General features: G+C 49.6%; 1 protein-coding gene across 3 annotated transcripts; it reads left to right on the plus strand.

Moving 5' to 3' along the window:
• ODAD4 (outer dynein arm docking complex subunit 4) lies at positions 1 to 25,369 on the plus strand. Of its 3 annotated transcripts, XM_057717246.1 has the most exons (13): positions 133 to 188; positions 432 to 522; positions 2,636 to 2,767; positions 3,022 to 3,172; positions 3,831 to 3,892; positions 4,200 to 4,365; positions 6,044 to 6,268; positions 6,424 to 6,631; positions 14,038 to 14,124; positions 15,315 to 15,511; positions 19,724 to 19,824; positions 22,253 to 22,337; positions 24,667 to 25,369. In XM_057717246.1, the coding sequence occupies exons 3-13, from the start codon at positions 2,699 to 2,701 to the stop codon at positions 25,203 to 25,205; spliced, it is 1,890 nt and encodes a 629-aa protein (XP_057573229.1). In that variant the 5' UTR covers positions 133 to 188; positions 432 to 522; positions 2,636 to 2,698; the 3' UTR covers positions 25,206 to 25,369. The 3 variants fall into 3 exon arrangements, with proteins under 3 accessions (XP_057573228.1, XP_057573229.1, XP_057573230.1); XM_057717245.1 differs by lacking the exon at positions 432 to 522 and having other exon boundaries at positions 1 to 188; XM_057717247.1 differs by lacking the exons at positions 133 to 188; positions 432 to 522; positions 2,636 to 2,767 and adding an exon at positions 2,893 to 2,917.
• The last annotated feature ends 336 nt before the right edge of the window (positions 25,370 to 25,705 follow it).

Here is a 25,705-nt window from a genome sequence, read left to right on the forward strand (position 1 = left end):
TCCACAACCAGACCGAGGTTCTCAGGCTTCTTTTTCTCCCTTTGTCGGCTTCAGCGTCTCCGAATCCCGTCATCATGGCGGACCCAGAAACTGAAGGCTTGCGAAGCACTTTTCCCTCTTACATGGCGGAGGGCGAGCGGCTGTATTTGTGTGGGGAGTTCGCTAAAGCAGCGCATAGCTTCAGCAACGTGAGTCGCACTCTGAACCCATCAGCCACCCGTCATGAGGTCCTGATGATGCCTGGACCACCCCGTTGTTTCCATTATTCCATTGTTAGTGATTGATGCACTGCTGTCACAGATAAGCCCCTGTTTGGCCGTTTTCTACCAATTCCCACTTGCGTTTTGCGTGGTTCTTAATAACCAGTCTCTGCGTTAACAGACTTCGTCTCCTACTTTTTTCTCAAATGATTCGTGATTGGCCTTCCTCAGTTTCCCGTAACTGGCCGGGAGATTGGCTGGGAGGCTGCTTGCAGAAGTGAAGTCTCTGGCACAACACACGGTTGCTTATGGAAGGTGGTCGGTCAGTAAATAACTAATCTCATAAAACTTTACTGTAATATAAATTGCCCCACCGGATCCTAAGGGGATTGAGTGCTATTTTAGGATACCAGGCATACTAAGCGGTAAGCTTATGGCGGAGGTGCTGTTATTATTCCATTTTGTAGACAAGGAAGCTGATATAGAAGTTGAGTAACACGCCCAAGATCACAGAGTGAAGTAAGTCAGAAAGAGAAAGACAAATATTGTATGCTAACTCACATATACGGAATCTAAAAATGGTACTGATGAACTCAGTGACAAGACAAGAACAAGGACGCAGATGCAGAGAATGGACTGGAGAACTCGAGGTTTGGGGGAGGCGGGGGGTGAAGGGGAAGCTGCGACGAAGCAAGAGAGTAGCACAGACATATATATACTACCAACTGTAAAATAGATAGCCAGTGGGAAGTTGTTGTATAACAAAGGGAGTCCAACTCGAGGATGGAAGATGCCTTAGAGGACTGGGACGGGGAGGGTGGGGGGGACTCGAGGGAGGGTGGGGGGAAGTTGAGGGAGGGAGGGAATATGGGAATATGTGTATAAAAACAGATGATTGAACTTGGTGTACCCCCCCAAAAAAATAAATAAATTAAAAAAAAAACAAAAAAACATGCCCAAGATCACTGAACTAGCGAGTGGCAGAGGAAGGATTCAAACCCAGGCGCTCAGACTTAAGTGCTGAGGTGCTCACCACCATGCACTGCTGTACCCTATCCCAAATAAGCTATTGGATGTTTTTATGACTGTTTCTTTTACAACAAATAGCCCACTTGTTGCAAATGGGGTGGTAGGATAGCCTTCCAACCAGTTGCAAGACCCTCTAAAATCAAACTTCTTAACTGCTACCTAGAGTCTTTTGTCCCTTTTGATCACCAACCGCATCCTAAAACCAGCAATAATTGATCAGATGGGCCAACAATTAAGTTCAGAAGTGCGGCCCCCACCCACTCTCCCCTTTCTGGATCCTGTTTCATCCTGGAGAAGCTCAGGTGGAAAGAAAAGAACAACCCAAGGGTGTAAAGTTTTGGGTGAGAAGTGACCTTTTTTAGGAAAGAAAGTAGCTACTTCCTCTTCCTGGAAAAGTAGGAAGGTCTCAGGTGGTGCAGGGGTACAGAGTCTGATGCCTCAGGAAGGACAGTACACTGCAGACTATGGTAATGATCTCAAACAGGAGAAGAAAGGATGGGGAGTAGGGGGAAATGTTATGCTCCCACTTTAGGGACAAAATCATAGTTTCTGTTTTCTTGGCATTTTCATCTTAATCCCTGGAGATAGTGATTCATTCTCAATAAGCTACATAAAAAGAGAGGGTTGTCCTAAAATCCATTTTGTTAGCCTTCAGAATGATTAGCCTTCGGTAGTATTTTGAATCTGTTGTGCAGCCATTTCAGATTCATGGTTGAATTATTTATTTATTTATTTATTTAGGGCTGCATTGGGTCTTTGTTGCTATGCGCAGTCTTTCTCTCGTTGTGGCAAGCAGGGGTGACTCTTCATTGCAGTGTGCAGGCTTTTCGTTGCGGTGGCTTCTCTTGTTGTAGAGCACGGGCTCTAGGGCACTCGGGCTTCAGTAGTTGTGGCGCACAGAATCAGTAGTTGTGGGTTGGGGGCTCTAGAGCGCAGGCTCAGTAGTTGTGGCGCATGGGCTTAGTTGCTCCGCGGCATGTGGGATCTTCCTGGACCAGGGATCAAACCCGTGTCCCCTGCATTGACAGGCAGATTCTTAACTACTGAGCCACCATGGTTGAACTTGTTATGCACCAAATACCCTAGGATTCAGAGTGGACTGGAGGAATCCCAGACACCTGGGGAAATTCAGTATATCCACAGGGTAGTACATTCACATCTCAACCAGTGGTTTCCACAGTAGCTTGTGGTTTGACCCTGTGCAGGATGAGCCACGTGCAGATCATGTAGTTGACTGAGCAGAGACCAATGTGGTGCTGCTTTTGTCTGAAAAGAGCCGAAGACCTGTTTGCTGGCCTGTGGAGTCCCCTTGAAACTCTGGCAGGAGGGTTTGGGCTGCTGTGTCCCGTCCAGCTTCTTACCTCACCCTGCCTAGTGCCTGTTGATCTCAGTGGTTCCTTCCTCAGGCTCTTCACCTTCAGAATGGAGATAAGAACTGCTTGGTTGCCCGCTCCAAGTGCTTCCTCAAGATGGGAGAGCTGGAGAAATCCCTGGCAGATGCGGAGGCTTCACTCCAGGGTGACCCGACTTTCTGCAAGGTGACCGTATGGATGGGAGGACTCATCTTGCTTTCATCCCTGCCACTGCCTGCAGCAGCCTCTGCTTAGTAGTGGTTGAAGAGCCAGCCAGACTGCCTGGAGTTTATTGCCATTTTCCTCCAGAGGTTCCTTGCCTAGCTCTCTGCCCCTGTATCCCAACGTTTATCCTCAACCCAGGGACCCTTCTGTTCCACCACACCTGAGTCCTAGACGGCCCTGTCTGTTCTCCTTGACTTGACTTCCTCTCATTTCAGGGGCTTTTACAAAAGGCCGAGACCCTGTACACCATGGGAGACTTCGAATTTGCCTTGGTGTTCTATCATCGAGGCTACAAGCTGAGGCCTGATCGAGAATTCAGAGTTGGAATTCAGAAAGCCCAGGAAGCCATTAACAACTCAGTGGGAAGTGAGTGACCATGGGGCCTGCGCCTTTATCCAGGAGACTCTTGGAATCCTTAGGTTTGGAGGAAGGCCTGAGGTACACGGGGTGAGCAGCCACCACCAGGAGGACCACAGGGGGTCCCGAGCTTGGGTTTGGCGGCTCATGATTTGCTTGAGGATTAGGAACTGTCCGCTAGGAGGACCATGGTACGGAGGACTGCAGCGTCTGGTTCTCTTCAAAGCCAGATGAGAGGCACCATTTCACTCACCCCAAGTCAGATGAGAAGGTCTCTTTTGGGACTGGTGTCATAGGGTAGAATGAGGTCCCGAGCCCAGTCTTCCCCAGTCTCTGGTTTCCTCCCTTACCACATACGCACCAAGGATTGGCTCTGCCTATCAGCTTAGTGGGGGTAGGGGATGGGGTGGGGAGCTTGTCACTGTGGGCAGCAGAGTGTGGAAATGGAGAGTGCCCCTGGTGCCCAGGGCCTGCCTTTGTTTGGGAATCTGGCTGCCATGGCCTTGGGCTAGTGGGGGCTGCCTGGCTCCTAGCATAGTGTTGAACCATCTTCCTGCCAGCCCACCTCCACCTTCCTCCTGCCAAAGGCAACCATTTCCACATAAAATATGTGACAGGTTGTGCCTGGGGGTCCAGCCGACCTGAGCCCCAGCTTCTGTCCTTGCAGGTCCCTCTTCTGTTAAGCTGGAGAACAAAGGGGACCTGTCCTTTGTAAGCAAGCAGGCTGAGGTAAGGGCCCTGGCTCTGATGCCACCTCCCTCAGAGGGCAGAGGCCACACATCTCCTGCAGCACAAGTCTTAGTGGCCCTCGTGCCTGGGAGCAGTGAGCTCCTGGCCAGCATGGGCAGTCATGGGGTTCTGCCCGAGCTCCTGAGGGGTCGTGGGAGTGTAGCTGATCCCAGACCAGACACACTCCATGGTTCTCAGCCCACAGAGGTCTTGGAGGAGGGATCTGGGATCACAGGCTCTGGGGGCCTCGGCTGGGCGCTCCGGGCTCTCTTCTGAGGCTCTGTTGAATGTTGCTCCATCTTCCCAGAGTATGCAAACCCAGCAGAAGCCTCATCCTGTGAGACACCTTGTACAGCACCCCAAGAGAGAGTCCAAGAGGAAGGGTTCGTTCAAGAGTGAAAAGATCATCCGACAGCTCCTGGGCGAGCTCTATGTGGACAAGGAGTATCTGGAGAAGCTCCTGTTGGATGAAGGTTTCAGATGCTTTGTTTGCAACAGGGAACTCGGGGCAAAGGAGATCGGGGGTGGGTGCTTAACGTATGAGCCAGAGGCAGAGCCTGTCAAAGGACATTTGCCGACACATACCCCTGGACAAATTCCTCTGGTTTTGCTACCGTTCTCATTTTACAGATGAGGAAACTGAGGTGTAGAGAGGTTAAGTAATTCAGTGATACAGCTCTCAGATTTGAATCCAAGAAGTCCAGTTTCAGAACCAGTGCGCTCTCTCTCTTTTTTTTTTTTAATTTTATTTATTTATTTTTTTGGCTGCGTTGGGTCTTTGTTGCTATGTGTGGGCTTTTTCTAATTGTGGCTAGTGGGGGCTACTCTTCATTGTGGCATGCTGGCTTCTCATTGCAGTTGCTTCTTTTATTGTGGAGCACGGGTTCTAGGCACGTGGGCGCAGTAGTTGTGACTTGCGGGCTCTAGAGCGCAGGCTCAGTAGTTGTGGCGCATGGGCTTAGTTGCTCTGCGGCATGTGGGATCTTCCCGGACCAGGGCTCGAACCCTTGTCCCCTGCAGTGGCAGGTGGATTCTTAACCACTGCGCCACCAGGGAGGCCCAGAACCAGTGCTCTTAAGTGCTATGGTACCCTGGGAGGGAATGCCAGAGATTTGGGTTTCCTTACCCCTGTAGTCCCGGAACGGGCATTGCTTGAGCCTTTAGTCTGTACAGAGGGCAAAGGAATCCAGCTCGGAGGTGCTAGAGGGGGAAATCCTAGGACCGTGGAACTTATCTGGTCTAATCCCTCCTTTTATCAGTAAGGAAAGAGACACCCTGAATGGGGAGTAACTTGTCCGAGGTGACAAGCAAGTTAATGATGGAGTTGATGGCAGAGCCCCGGCCTCCTAACCTCCAGTTCAGCACTCTTCCCATCACACCATCCTGGCAGGCACAGGAAATAGGATGGAGCCTGGAAAGGAATGTCTCATATAAACATGGGGTATGGGAGTGTTGCCATTAGCTGTTGAGCCTGAGCAGGGATCACCCTTGAATCCAATCCTTTTTCTCCAAAACTGACTTCCCAAGGTCCTCTGCCGGATTCCCTGCAGGTTGTGTCTCAGGGGCAGCTTCACTGCTGGCATATCTCCTCCAGAACAGGCCTGGATGCTTCCCTCCCTGCAGAGGAGTTTCCATGGAGGGAGAAGGTGGCCCGAACATTACCCAATTGTCCTTTCAGCTTTGCTCCCAGCCACTACCTCTGCTCAGGCAGGCAGGCAGAGGTCAGGCATGCCTTCCAGCTCCCAGCTTGCACTGGCCCACTTGGCACCTGGGGACTCGCTTGGCACTGGCAGCCTGGACCAGGTTATTCATTTCTACTCCATCTTCTCTGAGGACACAACTTGAAATAAGGGAGCCCCAAGGGCTGGGGGCTTTTCAGAAAACTGTCCACCAGTTGCCGCGTCTGCTGGCTCATCATGTCTTGCCATAAGGGGCCTGTGCCCTAGCCCTGTACCATGGAAGTGCCTGAAAGAGGAGACTGCTGCCCCAACTGGACCGCGATAGACCCACTCTCCCACCCTTGTGCTCTGGCTTTCATTACTGTCCCACGATTCCAGGTAGAGGTCCCCACAGGGAGACCCTTAGCTGAGAGGAGGTGACTCCCTTAGACGCCTGTTCAGGTTGGTTTCTCCCCACACCTTTGCCCCACAGACCTGATCAAAGGCACCATCAAGCATGGCCTGACCGTGGAGGACCTCATCATCACAGGCATCAACTACCTGGACACACGCAGTGACTTCTGGAGGCAGCAGAAGCCCATCTATGCCAGGGAGCGGGACCGGAAACTGATGCAAGAGAAGTGGCTGCGGGACCGCAAACGCCGTCCCTCGCAGACGGCCCGCTACATACTCAAGAGCTTGGAGGACATCGACGTGTGTGGGTGGTGTTTTCAGAAGGGTGGGGGATGACATCCCATGGCAACCGGAGCCCCTGGCTTCTCTGGCCTGTGGATGGAATCTGAGGGGGAAGTGGGCTCTCCTGTCAGCCGGGGAGGCTGCTCCCCCCTCCAGGTCACCTCTCTCCCTTCCCAGTGCTGACCAGCGGCAGTGCTGAAGGCAGCCTTCAGAAGGCTGAGAAAGTGCTGAAGAAGGTGCTGGAGTGGAACAAAGAAGAGGTGCCCAACAAGGATGAACTGGTGGGGAACTTGTACAGCTGCATAGGGAATGCGCAGATCGAGCTGGGGCAGATGGTAGCAGCCCTGCAGAGCCACAGGAAGGACCTGGAGATCGCCAAGGAATAGTGAGTGCCTGGCAAGGGCTTGGAAGGCCAAGTGGCCAAGGCCCGTGGGCCAGCTGAGGCCTGGGGTGGGGGCCACATCTTGGCCTTTTGCCAGGGCTGCTGGTGGCTGAGCTCCCACTTTCTGCTCTGCGTGCCTGAGGTGGATTCCCCTGGAGGGAGGAGCCACCTGCCCTGGACAGGGGCACACGTAGACTGTCAGCTTTTTTGTCACAGAGAGGAGGTAGAGGCCCCAAACTCCAGAAAGCTCCCAGTGGTTTGGCTCTTAGAGATATTTTTATTTTTGTATCATCTCAACAAGCATTCATCAACTCTAAAACATGCCAGATGTTGCTAGCATTGGGGACACACAGTGACCAGACACAAGGCTCAATTCCCTGCAGATATAAAACAAAAAGTGACATAGCTAATAAATCGCAACTGTGATGAGTATCGGAGGGAAAAGCACAGGATCCAGCGTTATGGGAAGTGTATTCCAGGAGGACTTGACTGGGCGTTGGGGACACATTTGGCCTGTGGGAGGGCCCAGAGGGAGGCAGGAGGGAGCTGAAGGCCGGGAGGAGGCTGGACCAAGCGGCCAGGGGTTGAGTCGAGCAGGGCCTCAGAAACCATGGTGCTGGCCAAGAGTCTGGGCTTCGGAGTCGTACCTCCCAGCTGCGGGGCCTCAGGCAAGGTACTTAACTAACCTCTCTCAGCCTGTGTCTCCTCTGTCAAATGGGCATAACAGTAGCCCCTTCCCAAAGGGTGGAAGGGAAGAGGACAAGCAGAAGGTCACGTAAAGATCGCAGAATAGCACTGTGTATCCGTGATGACTACTATAACATCAACTCTCACAGGAACCAGCCTTTCTTGAGACTTCATGGCCCCTCTCAGAGGTGCCATCAATTTCTGGGCACCCTGGTTCTAACCTCTGGAGTCATTCGCAACTTTCTCTTGCCTGGTTCTACTCACCCCACAATTCTGACCCCCTCTCAGTGTCCCATCCTCCCATTTTTTTCTTTTCTTTCTTCTTTTTTTAAAATTTATTTTTTTATTTTGGCTGTGCTGGGTCTTAATTGCAGCATGTGGGAGCTAGTTCCCTGAGCAGAGATCGAACCCGGGCCCCTGCATTGTGAGGGCAGAGTCTTACCCACTGGACCACCAGGGAAGTCCCTCCCATCCTCCCATTTCCTCTCAGGTCAGCCTTCGCCTCTCCCTGCCTCCAGCTGCCCCCACACATCACCTCTAGAGACACACTGCTTTTTACCTGTCCACTCTCCTTCCCCTGCTGACAAACAGACCTCGGCCCCTCACTGCCTGCAAGTTAAAACCAAAGGCCTTCACTTGGCACTCAGGGCCCTCTCTAAACCTACTTCTGCACAGCCCTCCAATGTCAGTCCACTCTTTGGGTCAGACTGGATTTCCTGAACCCGCCTACCTCCTGCGCTCTCCTCCTCGCTCACCTGAGCCCTACCAGCTGCCTTTCCATTTCTCTCCTGCCTCCACCATGCTGAGCAGGAGTCTCGCACATTTGGCCATCCCAGGAGTAGAAAACAAGCAAACAACAACCAACTTTGGAGACAGACCTGACTTTGATTCCTGCCTTTGGCACTTAGATGCGGTGTGGATTTTTTCTTTTTTTCCTGCATTGAGTCTTCGTTGCTGCACGCGGGCTTTCTCTAGTTGTGGCAAGCAGGGGCTACTCTTCATTGTGGTGCACAGGCTTCTCAGTGCGGTGGCTTCTCTTGTTGCCGAGCATGGGCTCTAGGTGCGCAGGCTTCAGTAGTTGTGGCTCGCAGGCTCTAGAGTGCAGGCTCAGTAGTTGTGGCGCACAGGCTTAGCTGCTCCGCAGCATGTGGGATCTTCCTGGACCAGGGCTTGAACCTATGTCCCCTGCATTGGCAGGCGGATTCTTAACGACTGCCCCACCAGGGAAGCCCAGAAGTGGTGTGGATTTGATTCAGTTGCCCGCCATCTGTTTGCTCATCTCTAATGAAGGCGTAATAATACTGACTCACAGGGATTTTGAGGATTAAATAAGTATATACAGTACCTTGGTTCCACCTTTCTTCCATGCCCTAAAGACATATGAATCTTTTCTTCTTGCCTCTCTTCCAGGCTCCAGACCTGCGTTTCCAACACAGTCCAGGGCATTTCCACTTGGATGTCCCACAGGAGCCCCAGATTTAACATGTCTAGAGTGGTATCCCTCATCTTCCCTCCACATCGCTTGCTTCAGGGCTCCCTATCCATGAGGATGGCAGTGGTGGCCACTCAGTCCCAAGGAAGGAGCCCAGATGGCTTCCCAGATACCTCCTTCCCCTCACCGCTCACGCCAGCCCGCCATGCCCTGTCCACGCCTCCTCCTCCCATCAAGAGAACCTTCCCTTCTCTCTTTCCCTCCCACAGCTCAGTCCAGACCTTCTTCACTTCTTGCCCATTTCCTCTGACCTGGGTTTCCTGCTGCCCAGCTGGCCCTTCTGTGCAAAACAAATCCGGTGGTTGGGAGACAGTTCCAGTGCCCGGTTCTGCTCAGCTCAGACCGCCCTTTCTGACCTGATTTGTCCTGACCTCTGTTGACCCGGCTCTCTCTGGGCCCTTGGGCATCCTGGGCCCTGGCCAGCACCTCTCGGGTCTGCTACTGCTCAGCCTTCTCTTTTGCCAGCCCTTTCTTCATCAGCTCCTCCTCCCTATCCTTCATATTGTAAAAAAGTGTTTTCTTCTTGGGGAGAGTCCTCCGTGCACCCCAGAGTGCCTTCGCAGCCCTCCTCCGTGCTCCCTTTCTACACGCCACACATTTCTTCTCTGCCCTGATAGACCTTGGACTTTTCTATTCCCTTTATCTTCCCAGCACCTGCCACATAATGGGCTTGTAATGAATGTGTGTTGAGTGGCTAATTAAGCAAACAGAGGTGTTCCTTAAACAATGTTAGTTCCTTTTCAAAATCTGCAAACAGGCCCCCAGTCTTACCTGTGAGTCTTAACCTGTGTGCCCCAGTGCTTCCTCAGTCAGATCAGCCCTGCCCCTACCTCCAAAGTCCTTCCATGCGCAGCCCAAATCCTGACTTGTCTGAGTAGCTTCTTCAGTGACCCCAGCCCTCGTTTCTCTCTCTGATTACTCTTTGGGTGATTTGATTGCGTGCTTTCTCAGTCCCATTAGTGTTAAAGATAACAGTACACATTATTGTTATGAATATGTTAACGTATTTCAACTTATTTATTCACACCGGAAAAGAGCACCCACTCTGGAAGGGGAGGCCGACGTCAGAGCAGCAAACATGGCCGAGGAGCCAAAGAGAGAGGAGCTGAGGGGGCCTCAGAGAGGACGGGGAGATGGGACAAGGGGGCGGCTCCCGAGGCAGAGGGACGGGGCAGGGGTGGAGGATTTGGGGAATTGCAGGTAGTGTGGTGGGCAGGGGGCCAGGACCAATGGGGAGTGGCGGGACCCAGGGCGGGGCGGGGGGGTGCGGGCACGCTGAGGAGGGAAGTAGTGAAGGCTGTTGAGGGGTTTGTTTTCACACCAGTCCACGACGTTGTACTTGACCCAGAACTGTGTGGTGCTGAGAGCAGAACTCAAACATCTTCCCCCACCCAACACTGCACCCCCCTCACTTCCCTAGGGCCATGTTGAGAGGTGTCCTCCTGGCCCCTTTTCAATGTATTTACCTACATATTTATGTACGTGTACACATACATAGGATTTTTAAAACAGAAGTGACTCATTTCTGTGGTTCGTTTGTTTTTGTTTTTTAAGAACTTTTATTGAGGTATAATTGACATACAATAAATTGCATATATTTAAAGTGTACAGGGGCTTCCTAGGTGGCGCAGTGGTTAAGAATCCGCCTGACAATGCAGAGGTCACAGGTTCGATCCCAGCTCCAGGAAGATCCCACATGCCACGGAGCAACTAAGCCCGTGTGCCAAAAAAAAAAAAAAATAAAAATAAAGTGTACAGTTTGATATTTTTTTCTTATTAGTAATGCATATATGGCAATCCCAATCTCCCAATTCATCCCACCCCAACCCTCTCTCCCCTGCTTCCCCCTTGGCATCTATATGTTTGTTCTCTACATCTGTGTCTGTATTTCTGCTTTGCAAACCAGTTGGTCTGTACCATTTTTCTATATTCCACACATATGCGTTAATATACGATATTTGTTTTTCTCTTTCTGACTTACTTCACTCTGTATGACAGTCTCTAGGTCCATCCATGTCTCTTCAAATGTCCCAATTTCATTCCTTTTTATGGCTGAGTAATATTCCATTGTATATATGTGCCACATCTTCTTCATCCATTCATCTGTTGATGGACATTTAGGTTGCTTCCATGACCTGGCTATTGTAAATAGTGCTATAATGAACATTGGGGTGCGTGTCTTTTTTTTTTTGATGGTTATTTGAAAGGCATATTTTATTAGGATTAAGTCACTTTGGTTGGTCAATGTCTTATTAAGTAATGCATTAGTAAGTAAGCACATGAAGAGTGTGGGAAGGAGGAAGGGAGCATATGGCCACCTTTTACGGATAGAACCAAATATGTTTGTCTTGAAGACCTCACCAAATTATTAAAGAATAGTTTGCTTGGTGTTTATTTGTCTGCTTTTGTTTGCTTGGTTTTTTTTTGTTTTTTTTTTTGTTTTTTTTACAGTTTGGTATGTTTTTTCTTATTAGTAATGTATATATGGCAATCCTATTCTCCCAATTCATTCTCTCCCAAGCCTCCCTGCTTTCCCCACTTGGTGTCCATATGTTTGTTTTCTACATCTGTGTCTCTATTTCTGCCTTGCAAACCGGTTGATTTGTACCATTTTTCTATATTCCACATATATGTGTTAACATACGATATTTGTTTTTCTCTTTTTGACTCGCTTCACTCTGTATGACAGTCTCTAGGTCCATCCATGTCTCTACAAATGTCCCAATTTCATTCCTTTTTATGGCTGAGTAATATTCCATTGTATATATGTACCACATCTTTTTTTATCCATTCATCTGTTGATTTAGGTTGCTTCCATGACCTGGCTGTTGTAAATAGTGCTGTAATGAACACTGGGGTGCATGAGTCTTTTTGAATTATGGTGTTCTCTGGGTATATGCCCAGTAGTGGGATTGCTGGGTCATACGGTAATCCTATTTTTAGTTTTTTAAGGAACTCTCATACTGTTCTCCATGGTGGCTGTATCAATTTACATTCCCACCAACAGTGCAAGAGGGTTCCCTTTTCTCTACACCCTCTCCAGCATTTGTTGTTTATAGATTTTCTGATGATGCCCATTCTAACTGGTGTGAGGTGGTACCTCATTGTAGTTTTAATTTGCATTCCTCTAATAATTAGTGATGTGGAGCAGCTTTTCATGTGCCTCTTGGCCATCCGTATGTCTTCTTTGGAGAAATGCCTATTTAAGTCTTCTGCTCAGTTTTTGATTGGATTGTTTGTTTTTTTGATATTGAGCCGCATGAACTGTTTATATGTTTTGGAGTCTGTGGTTTTTAAGAAAAGACTGCGTCTTAGAAACGAATGTCTCATTCTTTGAATGGCTTCATAGAAAGGTATTTCAGCACCCACAATACGTACGTAGGTCACTGCATCTCTGTGGGCAGACACTGAGGCTGCTCCCTTTTGCCAGCACACACAGAGCTCCACCGAGACTCTGTAGACATATGTGGGTATGTCTGTGGGTAGAGGGATGGCTTGGTCAGATTTGCTTTTTAGAAGGCAGGCCCGGTGGGGAGAGTGAGTCACAGCAGAACTTCCCGGAAGACAAGGAAGTCTGCCACTGGGGACAGGGGCTGAGGGGCGAAGGGAAGAGGGGGAGCTTGCCTGGGAAGGGAGGGAGTGAGGGGGATGCTGGGGGAGGGGGCTGCAGTTGGGGGAGGGCTTTTCTTGGTTTATTTGTTGGAAAGGAGGTATTTTTTATTTTTTTACTTTTTTTAAAGTTCTTTCTAGATCAGTAGTATCCACTGGAACTTTTTTTTTTTCTTTCTTTTTTTAAAAGTTTATTTTATTTCTTGGCTGCATTGGGTCTTCGTTGTTGCGTGTGGGCTTTCTGTAGTTGTAGGAGCAGGGCTACTCTTCGTTGTGATGCGCGGGCTTCTCATTGTGGTGGTTTCTCTTGTTGAGGAGCACGGGCTCTAGGTGCGAGGCCTTCAGTAGTTGTGGCACACAGGCTTAGTTGCTCCAAGGCATGTAGGATCTTCCCAGACCAGGGATCGAAGCTGTGTCCCCTGCATTGGCAGGTGGATTCCCAACCACTGCGCCACCAGGGAAGCCCTGGGAAGGAGGTATTTTTTAACAGAGAGGTCAGAATGTTCATATGGTAATGGTAAAGAACCAGGGTAGGGGGGAGCATTTGCTTTTTCTTTATGGAAATATCTTTTTTTAAGGTGTAAACTTTTTTATTGAAGTATAGTTCATTTACAATGTTGTGTTAATTTCTGCTGTTCAGCAAAGTGACTCAGTTATACACATATACACATCCTTTTTCATATTGTTTTCCGTTATGGTTTATCACAGGATATTGAATATAGTTCCCTGTGCTCTACAGTAGGACCTTCTTGTTTATCCTATATATAGTAGTTTGATTCTGCTGATGCCAACCTCCCACTCCATCCCTTCCCCACCCCTCTTTATGGAAACGCCTTCATCTTTTTTGTGATGACACATGAACACTGGAAAAAAATGTGAATAATGTGGATAAACTAGAAGTTTCCTTCATACTCTCATTTCCCTTGGGTAATCGTTGTTAATAGTTATACTTACAGTCTCTGTTTCTTTTAAAAATGTCCACTTTTTACTGCTTTACTTATTTTTTTGGTGGTTTAAAACAACACATTTATTCTTTTATAGTTCTGGGGGTTAGATGTCTGGAGTCAGTTTCACTGGCCACAGTCAAAGTTTGGTAGGGCCACACTCCCTCCAGAGGCTCTGGGGAGAATGTTTCCACGTCTTTTCCAGCTTCTAGAGCTGCATTTATTGCATTCCTGGGCTCACGGAGCACAGCTTCCTGCTTCAGGCCTGCACGTTCACTTTCAACACAAATGGGGCAACGGGTGTTGTATATGCTCCCATAATCTGACTTTTTAACTTAATATACCAGGGGCTTTTCTCGCACACAAATTTGCACTGATTGTGTTTAGATCGTTTCCACTGTTTATTATTACAAGTAGCACTTTAATGAGTGTTCTTGTCACATTATCCTCTGGAGGTAGAAGGGGAGATGCTAAAACAAAAGGATATCTTTGCAAGCTCTTGCCTGATTGCCCTCCAGAAAGGTCCCAACAATGTCCTTTCCCGGCCACGGGGCATGAGAGGGCCTGGGTACTGCAGCCTTGCCAGCCTGGGCATCGTCCCTCCAGCTGGTCTGTCTTTGCCTTCTTTCCAGTTTCCACAGTGCCTAGAATGGCCCTGTCTTGCTTCTTCCCCACAGTGATCTTCCTGATGCCAAGTCCAGGGCCCTGGACAACATTGGCAGGGTCTTTGCCAGAGTTGGGAAATTCCAGCAAGCCATTGACACGTGAGTGACCCAGAACTGACCCCTCGCCACTCTGGGGCCAGGACATCCCACCCTCCAAGTGGACTCCCAGCCTGGGGCAGGATGTCAGGCAAAGAGGCATCGGAAGACCCGAGCTGGGCTCCTGGCTGTGCTAAGCGACCGGGGCAAGCCACTTAGTAAACCTGGGGCTCGTCACGTTAGTTAATTAATAGAATAGAATCAGCATTTTCTCCACATTTCCCAGGGACAAGAGTCACCGGGGGCACTTGTGAGGCCTGTGAACTACTGGGCCTCTCCCCTGGAAATTTTCATTCTGCGGGTCTGGGTTGGAGCTCAGGAATCTGATTTTAACAAGTACTCCAGGTGATCCTTACCTCTGGGCAAGTTCAGGACCAGGTGGATCACTAAGTTCTGGGAGCTCTTCCGAGGTTATTGTGTGACTCTGTGCAGTCACGTGGGGTCACTGGGACTGGAGGTTGAGCTCTCCAGAGGGGTTAAGCGCTGGACTTTTGTGTCTAGTCCTGGGGCTGGTGACCTGCTCCAGTGGGATGGCTCAGCCCCAGGGAGACTTGGGGGTGGGCCTGACCGCACAGAGAGAAGTTGTCCTCCAGGCCTTCCTTGCTTGACTGGAGTAGACTTGTTTACCAGAGCCTTCTGTTCCACGTCATTTGGTTTCCCAAATGGCCCCTGGTGGCAATGTGCCAAAAGACAGAGGCATATGAGCTTTCACCTACCTATTTGTATCTTTTTATAATAAAACATTTTATAGCAAATGTGCTTAATGTTAAAATATTAGTTTGGAAAATATAGAAAAGTAAAAGAGAAAATCTTCAGGCCCACCACCCAAAGACAAGCACTAATTCTAATCCTACTCTTAGTGTTATTGATATTTTGTTTTTTCATTCCAATCTTTTTTCTGTGTTGATTTTCTCTTGTATGTGCTTACTAATATTCTTAAACTTTATTATGTTATTGCAAATGCTGTTTTACAAACATTATTTTCAACTGTTGTATCAAAGCCAATCCCATAGATGTACCAAAATAGCTTTGGTGGTTTAAAAATATGTTAATGCTCGTTACCCCATCCCTGTATCTAAAAGGACTGGTAGTTGGAGGACAGTTTTCCTTCTGCCACCGGTAGGAAGCCCCGCCTCCTATGGCCGACGCAGGGCCTGAGCGGAAGAAGCGGACCTGGTTCTTTGTGTCCCCAGGTGGGAGGAGAAGATCCCTCTAGCCAAAACCACCCTGGAGAAGACCTGGCTGTTCCACGAGATTGGCCACTGCTACTTAGAGCTGGACCAGGCCTGGCAGGCCCAAAATTACGGTGAGAAGTCCCAGCAGTGCGCCGAGGAAGAAGGGGACATCGAGTGGCAGCTGAACGCCAGTGTTCTGGTGGCACAGGCACAAGGTATGGGCCCTGCGAGGACCACCCTACTTTTCTCATATGACAGCCGGGACTCCTATGGGCTGAACTTAGCATCCCAGTGTATCAGACGAATTCTGATTCTGAGAGTGGGGATAAACCCCTGCATTTTGACCAACGTGTGTGATACCTACTTTAAGCTCAGTTAGGGCTTGGGGGGCCCCGGAGAGCTGCCCTGCCCTTGAGGGACTCAGCTGCAGACCAGGACAGGGTCATGTTGTCATCAAAACAGCTTCACTCCTCTTGCCTCTGTGGCCTTTACATGTGCATTCTTGCATTTAATCACCATGCAAGCCAGTGATGGAGGCGTTATTGTCTTTGTCTTATAGGTGGGGAGATGGAGACTCTGAGTGGGTTGGCAGATTGCCCCAGGTCACGTGAGGGAACTTTTTAGGGTGATGGAAGTGTTCTAAAACTGGGTTGTGGTGATCATTGCACAAGTCTATAAATTTACTAAAAATCATTGAACTGTATACTTACAAATGGGTGCATTTTATACTAAGTGAATTACATCTCAATAAGGTTGTTAAAAAACAGAAAGGGGCAGGGGTGAGGATGAACAGATGAAACAAGACTGGCAATATTTTGGTAATTTAAAAACATTTTTATTTTATATTGGAGCGTAGTTGAATTACAATGTTGTGTTAGTTTCAGGTGTACAGCAAAGTGATTTAGTTGTATGTATACATAGGTCTGTTCTTTTTTCAGATTTTTTTTCCCATATAGGTTATTACGGAGCATTGAGTAGAGTTTCCTGTGCCGTGCAGTAGGTCCTTGTTGATAATCTATTTTATACGAGGGTGAGTCAAAAATTATCCACAATCTGGCTGTAGAATTTATTTTAATTAACTTTTAGAAAAGACAAATACATCATTTTTTGACATAATCTCCTCGCTTTTCAATACACTTTGTCCATCTGTCAATAGGGGACAGACAGGTGAAAGTCCGATGGAGCACGATCAGGACTATAGGGAGGATGCTTTAACACCTCAAAATGAAGTTTTTGCAGAGTGTCGACAGTGAGGGCAGAAGTGTGTGGATGTGCATTGTCATGCAAGGTCACAACACCCTTGGATAGCAGTCCTCCGCATTTGATCCAAAGTTTAGGCTTCAGCTCTTCAATAGGCATCTCACTGTAACGAGCACTATTGATTGTTGAACCTTTTTCCTGATAATGTTCCGATACTGGCCCTTGAGAATCCCAGACAACTGTAAGCATCAACTTTCCAGCTGATGGTTGACGTTTGAACTTTTTCTTAGAGATTGAGGATGTTTCCATTCCATACTCTGCCATTTACTCTCAGGCTCGTAGTGATGAATCCATGTCTTGTCACCAGTAATGATTCTCTTTAAGAAACTTTCACCTTCCTTAGAGCATTGGTTCAAATTTTGTTTGCAGATATCCAAACACTTCTGTTTATGCTCTTCTGTGAATTGTTTCGGTACCCATCTCGCACAGACTTTTTGAAACCTAAGTCTGTTGTGGATGACTTTGTTTTGAGGTGTTAAAGCATCCTCCCTATAGTCCTGATCCTGCTCCATCAGACTTTCACCTGTTTGATTCCCTGAAAGCAGCCGCATGAGGACAAAGATTCACTTCTGATGAAGAAGTGAAGACAGCAGTGCATTTGTGGCTCGCAGCTCAGCCTAAGACATTTTTTAATGAGGGAATACGGAAGTGTGTTGATAGGTGGACAAAGTGTATTGAAAAGCAAGGAGCTTATGTTGAAAAATGATGTATTTGTCTTTTTTAAAAGTTAAAGTAAATTCTGCAGTCAGAGTGCAGATAAATTTTTGACTCCTCCTCGTGTATAGTAGTATGTATATGTTAATCTCAACCGTCTAACTTATCCTACTTTATCCACCACCCCACCTTTCCCCTTTGCTAAGTTTGTTTTCTAAGTCTGTGAGTCTGTATCTGTTTTGTAAATAAGTTCGTATATACCATTTTTTAAGATTCCACATATAAGTGACATCATATGATACTCGAAGCTGGGTGATGAGTAATAGGGGTTCATGATACTATTCCTTTGACTTTTCTGTATATTTGAAATAGTTCATAATACAAAGGTAAAAAAAAATAGGTTACAGTAGTAAGTAAGCAGTGGGGCTGGTGCTGGTAATTGCTGTGCTGAGCGGCCCTGCCCCGGGCACACAGCTGACCCCACAGAGGGAGGAAGCGTGGCAGCTGCTCTCACCGCTCGTTCACTTGTTCACATCACACATGCTTGCCCCGTACCTTCTAGGCACCAAAGCTGGGCATACAGTGGGAGCAAAACTGATAGCTATTTCCTGCGCGCATGTCTGAGGTGTAACTTTTAAGCAGAAACATTAAGAATGCAAAGGCACCAGCTGTTCCAAGACCTGAAGACAGAACTTTTCAGCCAAAGGAACCTCATTTAGGGAGGTGGGCAGGAGTTTGGCTGATTTAAGAAACTGAAGGAGGTCAGGGTCAAGCTCCTGGGGCCCAGGAAAGTCTGGAGGGAGGAGGCTGGTAAGGGGCCAGATCCACAGGGCCTCGTGGGCCTCATTACGCATCGTAGATTCTTTCCTAAAAACATACAGAAAACCACTTGAAAACTCAAAACTGGGGAACACATGATCACTGTGGCTTTTCCTAGAACTCTTTCCCGTTCCTATGAGGACTTTTTTCTTTTCTCTTTTTTGGCTGCACCGCATGGCTTGCAGGATCTTAGTTCCCTGACCAGGGATTGAACCCGCACCTTGGCCATGAAAGTGCCCAGTACTAACCACTGGACCACCAGGGAATTCCTGCCCCTCTTGAGGTCTCATTGGCCCCTGAGAGCCTCTGGAGTTGCAGGCCACTCACTGGCAGTGTCAGTTGCCCCCCTCTAGGGTAGAAAAACCCGATCAAATGCAGTATCCTAGAGCCCCTGGGTTGTAGAGGTGGCACCGCCGAGTGGGCAGATCTTGGGCTCTGGGCCCTCCTGGCACATGCCACTCTGTGCCTCAATTTCGTCCTTGGCAAATAGGGATAATTATAGTATGTACCTATAGGGTTGGTGTGAAGAAATAAGGTAACACCTAAGCGTGTAAGCACTTAGAACAGGAACTAGCATATAGCAAGTTCTTCCTTCCTGCCCTCTCATCAGCTTCCCATAAGTGTTTCTAACACTGATGAGAAACAATTACAGTCCTTAGAAAAGCCGATTTATGGCTCAACAGAAATGTAGATATAAATCTGTGGACTTGTGGATGCACAGAGAGGGGAAAAGAAGAGGAAAAGGGCTCCCAGAATGAAGATAACTTCAGGTTATGGATTCAGTTAAAAACAAAAAGAATGGTCTTTAATGCTTCACTCCCTTGAGTAAGTGTTACAACTCCTGTTCTGACCTGCAGTGTCAGAATGTCGACATTTATTCAGGGTGGTCTATGAGGGATTACTGTGATTTTCCTTCTTTTCAAATGTGTATTTGCAAAAAAAAAAAAAAAGTTGATTGACCTCATTCACTGTAACTCCACAGACTTTCAGAACTATATCAGAATCACTTTTCAAATATAATTGCCTTTTGCAGTTGCCTTATGGACGCAAAGCCCTTCTTTCCCCAGGGATCCCACAGCCGTTGTGGGAGGGGGTGGATCTTGGGGTACTCAGTTATAAGAGGAAGCAGTGGTGTGTAAAGAAAGTGTGTGTGGGTTTCCAGCACTTTCCTCCTTCCTTCCTGAAACTAAGCTCTTTTCAAGGGCAGTCGGTCAGTCCATAGGCCATCATCCCTGGCCCAGCACTGACCGGCTGGGCGAGTGAGCTTGGCAGAGCTGCCTCCTCTCTGGGTTCAGATTGTACCCGTGTGGGCGCTAATGAGCAGCCCTTCCAGATTCTGTTTGGTCTCCACAATGTTAACAAATTTGAGTGAACATTAAAAAAAAAAAAAAAAAGGATCTCTTCTGGAACAGTCTAAAGATGGGGCAGGATGGAGTTGTCCCCCTGGAGACACATGATGTGGGCACAGACCCCTTCCCTCACCAGCTCTTTGCACCTGAAATCCAAGGCTCCGGTTCTGCGGTTCTGGTCCTTAGTGGTGAGGTGGCCCAGGAATGTCTGGAGAGGGCGGTGCTGGGCGGCGCAGTGATTCTGCCCGAGGCCTGGTGCTGCTCCCGAGGACCCGGCACCTGCAGGGCAGCCTCACTGTGCAACACACAATGTCACAATCTCCCTGTCTCCCTCACGCTCTTCAGTGAAGCTGAGAGACTTCGAGTCAGCCGTGAGCACCTTTGAGAAGGCCCTGGAGAGAGCGCAGCTCGTCCACAACAACGAGGCGCAGCAGGCCATCATTAGTGTGAGCCTCTCCCCGCTGGGCCCGCTCTGGGGGGGGGGGGGGAGGGGGGGGCGGGCCCGGGGGGCGGGCCCCGGGGACCTCAGGCCCAGGTGTTTATCGCCCCCCAGCCACGGGGCACTTTCCAGGTAGCGCAGTAGCTCTTCAGCGTTGTTTTTGTCTGGCTTTTTGTGTGTTTGGTTTTTGAATTAATTTTTAAATTTTTTTATTTTTATGAATTGATTTTTATTTAGTTTGCATTGGGTCTTTGTTGCTGCACGTGGGCTTTCTCTAGTTGTGGTGAGCGGGGGCTTCTCACTGTGGTGGCTTCTCTTGTTGTGGAGCACGGGCTCTAAGGTCTCGGGCTTCAGTAGTTGTGGCTTGAGGGCTTTAGAGCGCAGGCTCAATAGTTGTGGTGCGTGGGCTTAGTTGCTCTGCGGCATGTGGGATCTTCCTGCCCCAGGGCTTGAACCCACGTCCCCGGTATTGGCAGAATTCTTAACCACTGCGCACCAGGGAAGTCCCCAATGTTTGTTACTGCTGTCAGTTTGTATAGCAACCCAACCAATACACATTGTTAACTTTTAATTTGGGGCCATGCCTTGTGGTGCAGCTTGCAGGATCTTAGTTCCCCAACCAGGGACTGAACCCGCACATTGGGCAGTGAAAGCTCGGAGTCTCAACCACTGGACCGCCAGGGAATTCACCTCAATACACATATTTTTATTTGAAAAAACAGACAAAAAATAGAAATGAAAGCTTTAAACAACATATTTACCTTTACTGTGTACATTGATATTTCCTACTCTATTTTCTTTTCTTTTTTCTTTTCATTCCTTTTCTTTAATGCCGGCTGAGGCCTCCTAAGTTGATTTTAGGACTTGCAGTTGGAAAAGTGCCAGCCCCACTAGGAGACATTAAGAAATCAGTGTGATTGCCTCACTCCCTTGCCCAGACCTGCACTGCTCGGTCAGGCAGCCGCTAGCCACCGCAGCCATTTAGAGTAAAAAGAATTAGAAGTAAATAAAAGTTACAGTTCAGTTCCTCAGTCACACCAGCCATGTTTCAAGGGCACAATAGCCATGTGAGGTCGCCAGGTACCACACGACGCAGATCTAGAGTCTTCCCATCACTGCACCAAAGGTGATAACTGTGGTCCGGGCCCTCAGGAAGCATGGTGTCTGCAGGAAGTTAAAACACAACCCCCTGGGGCTTCCCTGGTGGTGCTGAAGTTAAGAATCCACCTGCCAGTGCAGGGGACATGGGTTCAAGCCCTGGTCCAGGAAGATCCCACGTGCTGCGGAGCAACTAAGCCCGAGCACCACAACTGCTGAGCCTGTGCTCTAGAGCCCTTGAGCCACAACTATTGAGCCCACATGCCACAACTACTGAAGCCCTCGAGCCTAGAGCCCATGCTCCACAACAAGAAAAGCCGCCACAATGACAAGCCCTCACACCGCAACAAAAAGTAGCCCCTGCTCTCCACAACTAGAGAAAGCCCGCGTACAGCAACAAAGACCCAACACAGCCAAAAACAAATAAATAAATGTATGAAAAAAACAAGAAACAAAACCCCACAGTCCCCTTGTTCCTGACCTGTGTGTACAGCAGGGACTAGGGGATTCAGAGTGAGAGCCCTAGCAGGCAGGCAGGGCTGGGCCTTTCCCCTTGAGGGTTGGAGGTCACCTTGCAGGTTGGGCAGGGTTTTGAAAGTAGGAGGCAAAGAGAAGTGCCTGTCAAGCCAAATGGACCCACGGCACTAAGCGGCTCCTCATGGGACCAGGTCCCTGAACTTTCACCCCCTGGATGGGCACCTCCAGGCGGGAAAGCATATTGGGGGCAGACCCAACGCTGCACAACAATGTCCAGGCCCAGTGGTCCAGGCCCAGCAGACGTTTCCGGAGTGCCTAGTGGTGTTCCACCCCGGGCAGGTCGCAGGGAGGGCTGCGACAAAGAGGGCAGAGTTGTCCTCAAGATGCTGAGTTCCAGGTCCCTGGGGGTCCTGCAGATACTCTGGAAGCCCCTCTGAAGGCAGGCCAGCCCCCAGCCACCCCTCTCCCCCCACGGTGTGTTGCTGGGTCCCCTCTGTGGCTTGCTGCCTGGCTGAGGGCTTCAGGGCTTGCCTTCTCTCTTACCCTGGCTGAAGTCAAGAGAAGCTTTAGGTAAAAAGGTGGGAATCCATAGACAGACGCAACCCCCCAAAACATGCCTGAGCTCAAGGGAAATGAGTGTGATTTGCCTGCAGCCGCGGTATCGCTCATGCCACTTAGTATGGGGGAATTCCAAGTCCACAGTATCCATTAACCTCAGGGCAGGAGTCTTCAGAGGAGCCAGGAGAGGGGGTGGGGGGCAGGGTTCTGCACAGCCCTGCCTTCTGGGGTTGGGGTTTGGGTAGGGAAAGGACAGATCTTGTAGGGTTAAGAGAGTTCACTGGCTCCTCTGCCACCCACAGGCCTTGGACGATGCCAACAAGGGCATCATTGCAGAGCTGAAGAAAACCAACTACAGGGAGATACTCAAAGAGAAGAAGGAGAAAGGTGAGTTCTGGAGCCCTGAAGATGGAACTTCAGCATCCTCCCTCCACTCTCCTTCCGGCAGTCCTCACCACGCTTTCCCGCCGCTCCTTCCGTCAGGGGCTTGGCACTGCCCACTGAGCATTCTGATTTCAGTGCCGCCTGCAGCCCCAGCCTTTCCCGGAGCAGGAGAGGGAGACCTCGGGCTGGGGTTAGAACCCATGGTGTCTACCCTATTTCTTCAGTACTCCGTATTTCTTCAATCAATTCATCAGCTATTTGTTGAGTGCTTGCCAGGTGCCAGGAAGGTGTAAGATTTTGGGGGAGACAAAAGCTCAGCCCCTGCCCTGGAGAAGCCCACAGCCCCGTGGGAAAGGGGCTCCCGCACCCCATCCTGCTGTGCAGGGGGACACGCTCTGCTGTGAGAGCCGAGGCAGGGGCGCTCCCAGTTCCCTGGGGAGGTAGGGAACGCTTCCAGGAGGGAGAGTCTTCCACGTTGGGCTCCAAAAGATGCCCAAGCGTTTTCCAGGGACAAGGTGGAAGGTTGAGGGCATTTTCCGGCAGGAGAGAGCAGGAGCCAAGATGAAGGCAGCGTGACAGTAGCTTACACTGTGGGGGCCAAATACTGAGTTAAGCATCAGACAGAATGATCTCACTCAGTCCTCACCACCTAGGAGGTAGGTACCGTCTGGGGGGCCCTGGAGCCTGAGTGATCTGCCTGGGTCACACAGCAGTCTGACTCGGAGCCACACTCCCCCCCGCTGCGGGCAGCTGCTCTTTGAGGCCAACAGTGGGTAGTGCAGGGGTCGGGGCAGGGGCCCCGAGGGCCAGCTGCGGCGCAGAGGCGGCAGGGCTGTGCTCCTGCTGGCCCCTCTAGCCTCATCACAGTCTTTCTCCTGAGGGCTCCAGGGGGTAAAGAGGCCTTTGATCCCCACCTTGCTTTAGGCTGTCTGACTGGCTCCCATGAAAGGAGTGAGGGAAGAGGAAGTGGCTGGGACTTAAGGCCGCAGGGAGTCGACAGGGACCAGGGATGGGCCCCAGAGAGGTGGGGGTGATAAGAGAAGCTGATCCCCACTCAGTGCTTCCTGCGTGCCAGGCACTCTTCTAAGCTTCGTACGTACTGACTTATCTGATCCCTCCCAGAGCACTATGAAGTAAGTATTACATGCTCAATTTCATGGATGAGGACACAGAGGCAGAGGGGTTAAAGTCCCACAGTGGTTTCCAGTCTCAGGCAGCCTGGCTGTGGAACCCAGGCTTTCCCCGTGGTTCTACACTGTTTCCGTCCTCCCCCTCCATGGGGCCCTCCCTCCAACCAAATCGCAGTAAAGGGGAGCTGGGACTGGGGCTCTGGGCTCCTGGGAGGACAGAGCCTCTTCCAGGCACCAAGGCTAAAACCCTCTCTGATCCAGGCACAGCAACGGGAATCTGCGCATGGGGTTTCTGGGCACCTGAGCAGCCAGATAACAGCCTATTATCCAGTGCCTGCCACATTCAGAGAAGATCTGCCTCTGCCCCCACACACCCTTGGAGCTGCTCGCAGAAGCCACAGAAGCAGTAATGTGAAGGGACACAGCAGGGAAGCGGCAGATGCTCCAAGCATCCGCCCTCCTTGGCGGGAAAGGTGTCCTGAAAGCTCTTCTGGAAGGCCCTGTTGGGCACTTCCCTTTCCGGACAGCAGATGGCAGCATTGCATTTTCCTACTCTGAACCCAGAGCCCCCGTAGGCGGCTTAGAAACCAGGGCTTCCAGAATGTGGAGGGGACTCAGGAGGGGATTGGTAACGTTCCTCCGTAGCTGGTAAAAGCAAGGAGCAAGGATCCCTTGGGCTATAAAACTGCTCTCCATTGGAACTTCCTGCACAGTTGGCTCACATTTTTTTACAGGGCATTTCCCAGCAAATGATGAATGTGCTTCCCAGGGACAAAGCAGTGCAGAATGAGGTTGCTGGAGGAGAAGCCTCTGTCCTTTCCCAGCACCCTTGCTAGTTCTTATAGGGGAAAAAGAAAGAATGTGGTCTGGGGGCACACTGTCCTGGGTTCAAATCTCAGCTCTGCCAATTATTTCTTTGCAATGTGACCATCGTGTGTGATTTCCCCTTTATCAATCTCAGGTCTCTTGCCTACAAACTCAAATCAGTAACACTATGCAATTTTATGATGACCAGTTGGTATAATCTGTGCCACTCACATGATGCAGGAACAGAGCTGGTGCTCAGTAAATGATGATCCTTTTTCTCATTTTGGAAAGGGGTGCTGTCTCTCAGAAGCACAGGCCCCCACAGGCTGAGGTTCCCCGAGGTCTGGAGATGGACAAACTTTTACCTTTCTCCCCTCCTTTCTCTTGTTTTCCAGAAGATGCCACTATGTTGGATAGTCTTGCAGTGATGGAGAAGGAGAAGGAAATGATGAGGAGAGTGAGAGATGAACCTGAGAAGGTGATGAAACAGTGGGAGCGGGAGCAAATGGAGAGTGAGAAAGAGACCGAAAGTGACTTGTCTAAGGACACCCTGGGAATCACAGCTAGTGGACCAGAAGACCGTAGGCAGAGAGGAGAAGTAGAAAAAGCCAGCCCCTCAAGGAGAAAAGAACCAGATGTGATGGGGAAAGGTCCAGGAGACGCTGCCGAGGGACAGGCTGGAGAAGCAGGCAGGAAACTAACAGAAGTGAACAGAGGGGAAACAAGAGAAATTTATAGGAGGCCTTCAGAACTGGACCAAAACCTCTCAGAAGAATCAAGCACAAGGGAATCTGAAGGACTAGAGAAGAAACTTTCAGAAACTGGCGGAAGAGAGTCAGAAGCACTGGGGAAAACAGAATCGGGAGAAATGAGAGAAACGGAAATGACAGAAAATTCTGAAAAAATGGAAAAAGATGAAAAGGAAGATGAATGAAGCCATCACATAGGCATTAGGATCAGGAGGCTGGGTTCACAGGGACCATGGACCTTCAAGCTGAGATTTGTCTCTAACAGGAAAAAATGTGGACTGGGTCCCACAGGTTACCTCTGTCTCTATTACTGTTTTCCCTTTAAATGTGTATCTTTCACTCTTACAAACCCGGAGTTGTCATTTTGCCTCCTCGCCCCCACCCATTCTCAGAAGAGCCTTAGAGAATGAATGAGTGGGCATGGGGTACCACTTTCCAAGCAGAACTCTGATGTTCTGATTAGATGAGAAAAACAGAGGACCCCCCCCCCCGTCCCGCCCCGAACAAGGCCTGACCCAGAGTGTGACCGAGGTGTGAAAAGTGGTTCCCTCCGCCGCCAACCCCAGGCCCTGCGAAAGGACCTCGTGGAAGAAATGAGAAAGGTGCTAAGAAGAAAGGGTTTCAGGAGAGTTAAGAAACAGGTGAGCTCCAAGGAACTCAAAAAGCTTAAAGAGGGGAGGAAAGA

Source organism: Hippopotamus amphibius, chromosome 17 (genome assembly GCF_030028045.1).
Source record: "Hippopotamus amphibius kiboko isolate mHipAmp2 chromosome 17, mHipAmp2.hap2, whole genome shotgun sequence".
Classification (NCBI taxonomy): Eukaryota; Metazoa; Chordata; class Mammalia; order Artiodactyla; family Hippopotamidae; genus Hippopotamus; species Hippopotamus amphibius.

Coding starts and splice junctions, on each gene's coding strand:
- ODAD4 (XM_057717245.1), top strand. CDS start 75: ATGGCGGACCCAGAAACTGAAGGCTTGCGAAGCACTTTTCCCTCTTAC. Junction 2,768..3,021: donor GTGACCCGACTTTCTGCAAG/GTGACCGTATGG, acceptor CTCTCATTTCAG/GGGCTTTTACAAAAGGCCGA. Junction 6,269..6,423: donor CTTGGAGGACATCGACGTGT/GTGGGTGGTGTT, acceptor CTCCCTTCCCAG/TGCTGACCAGCGGCAGTGCT.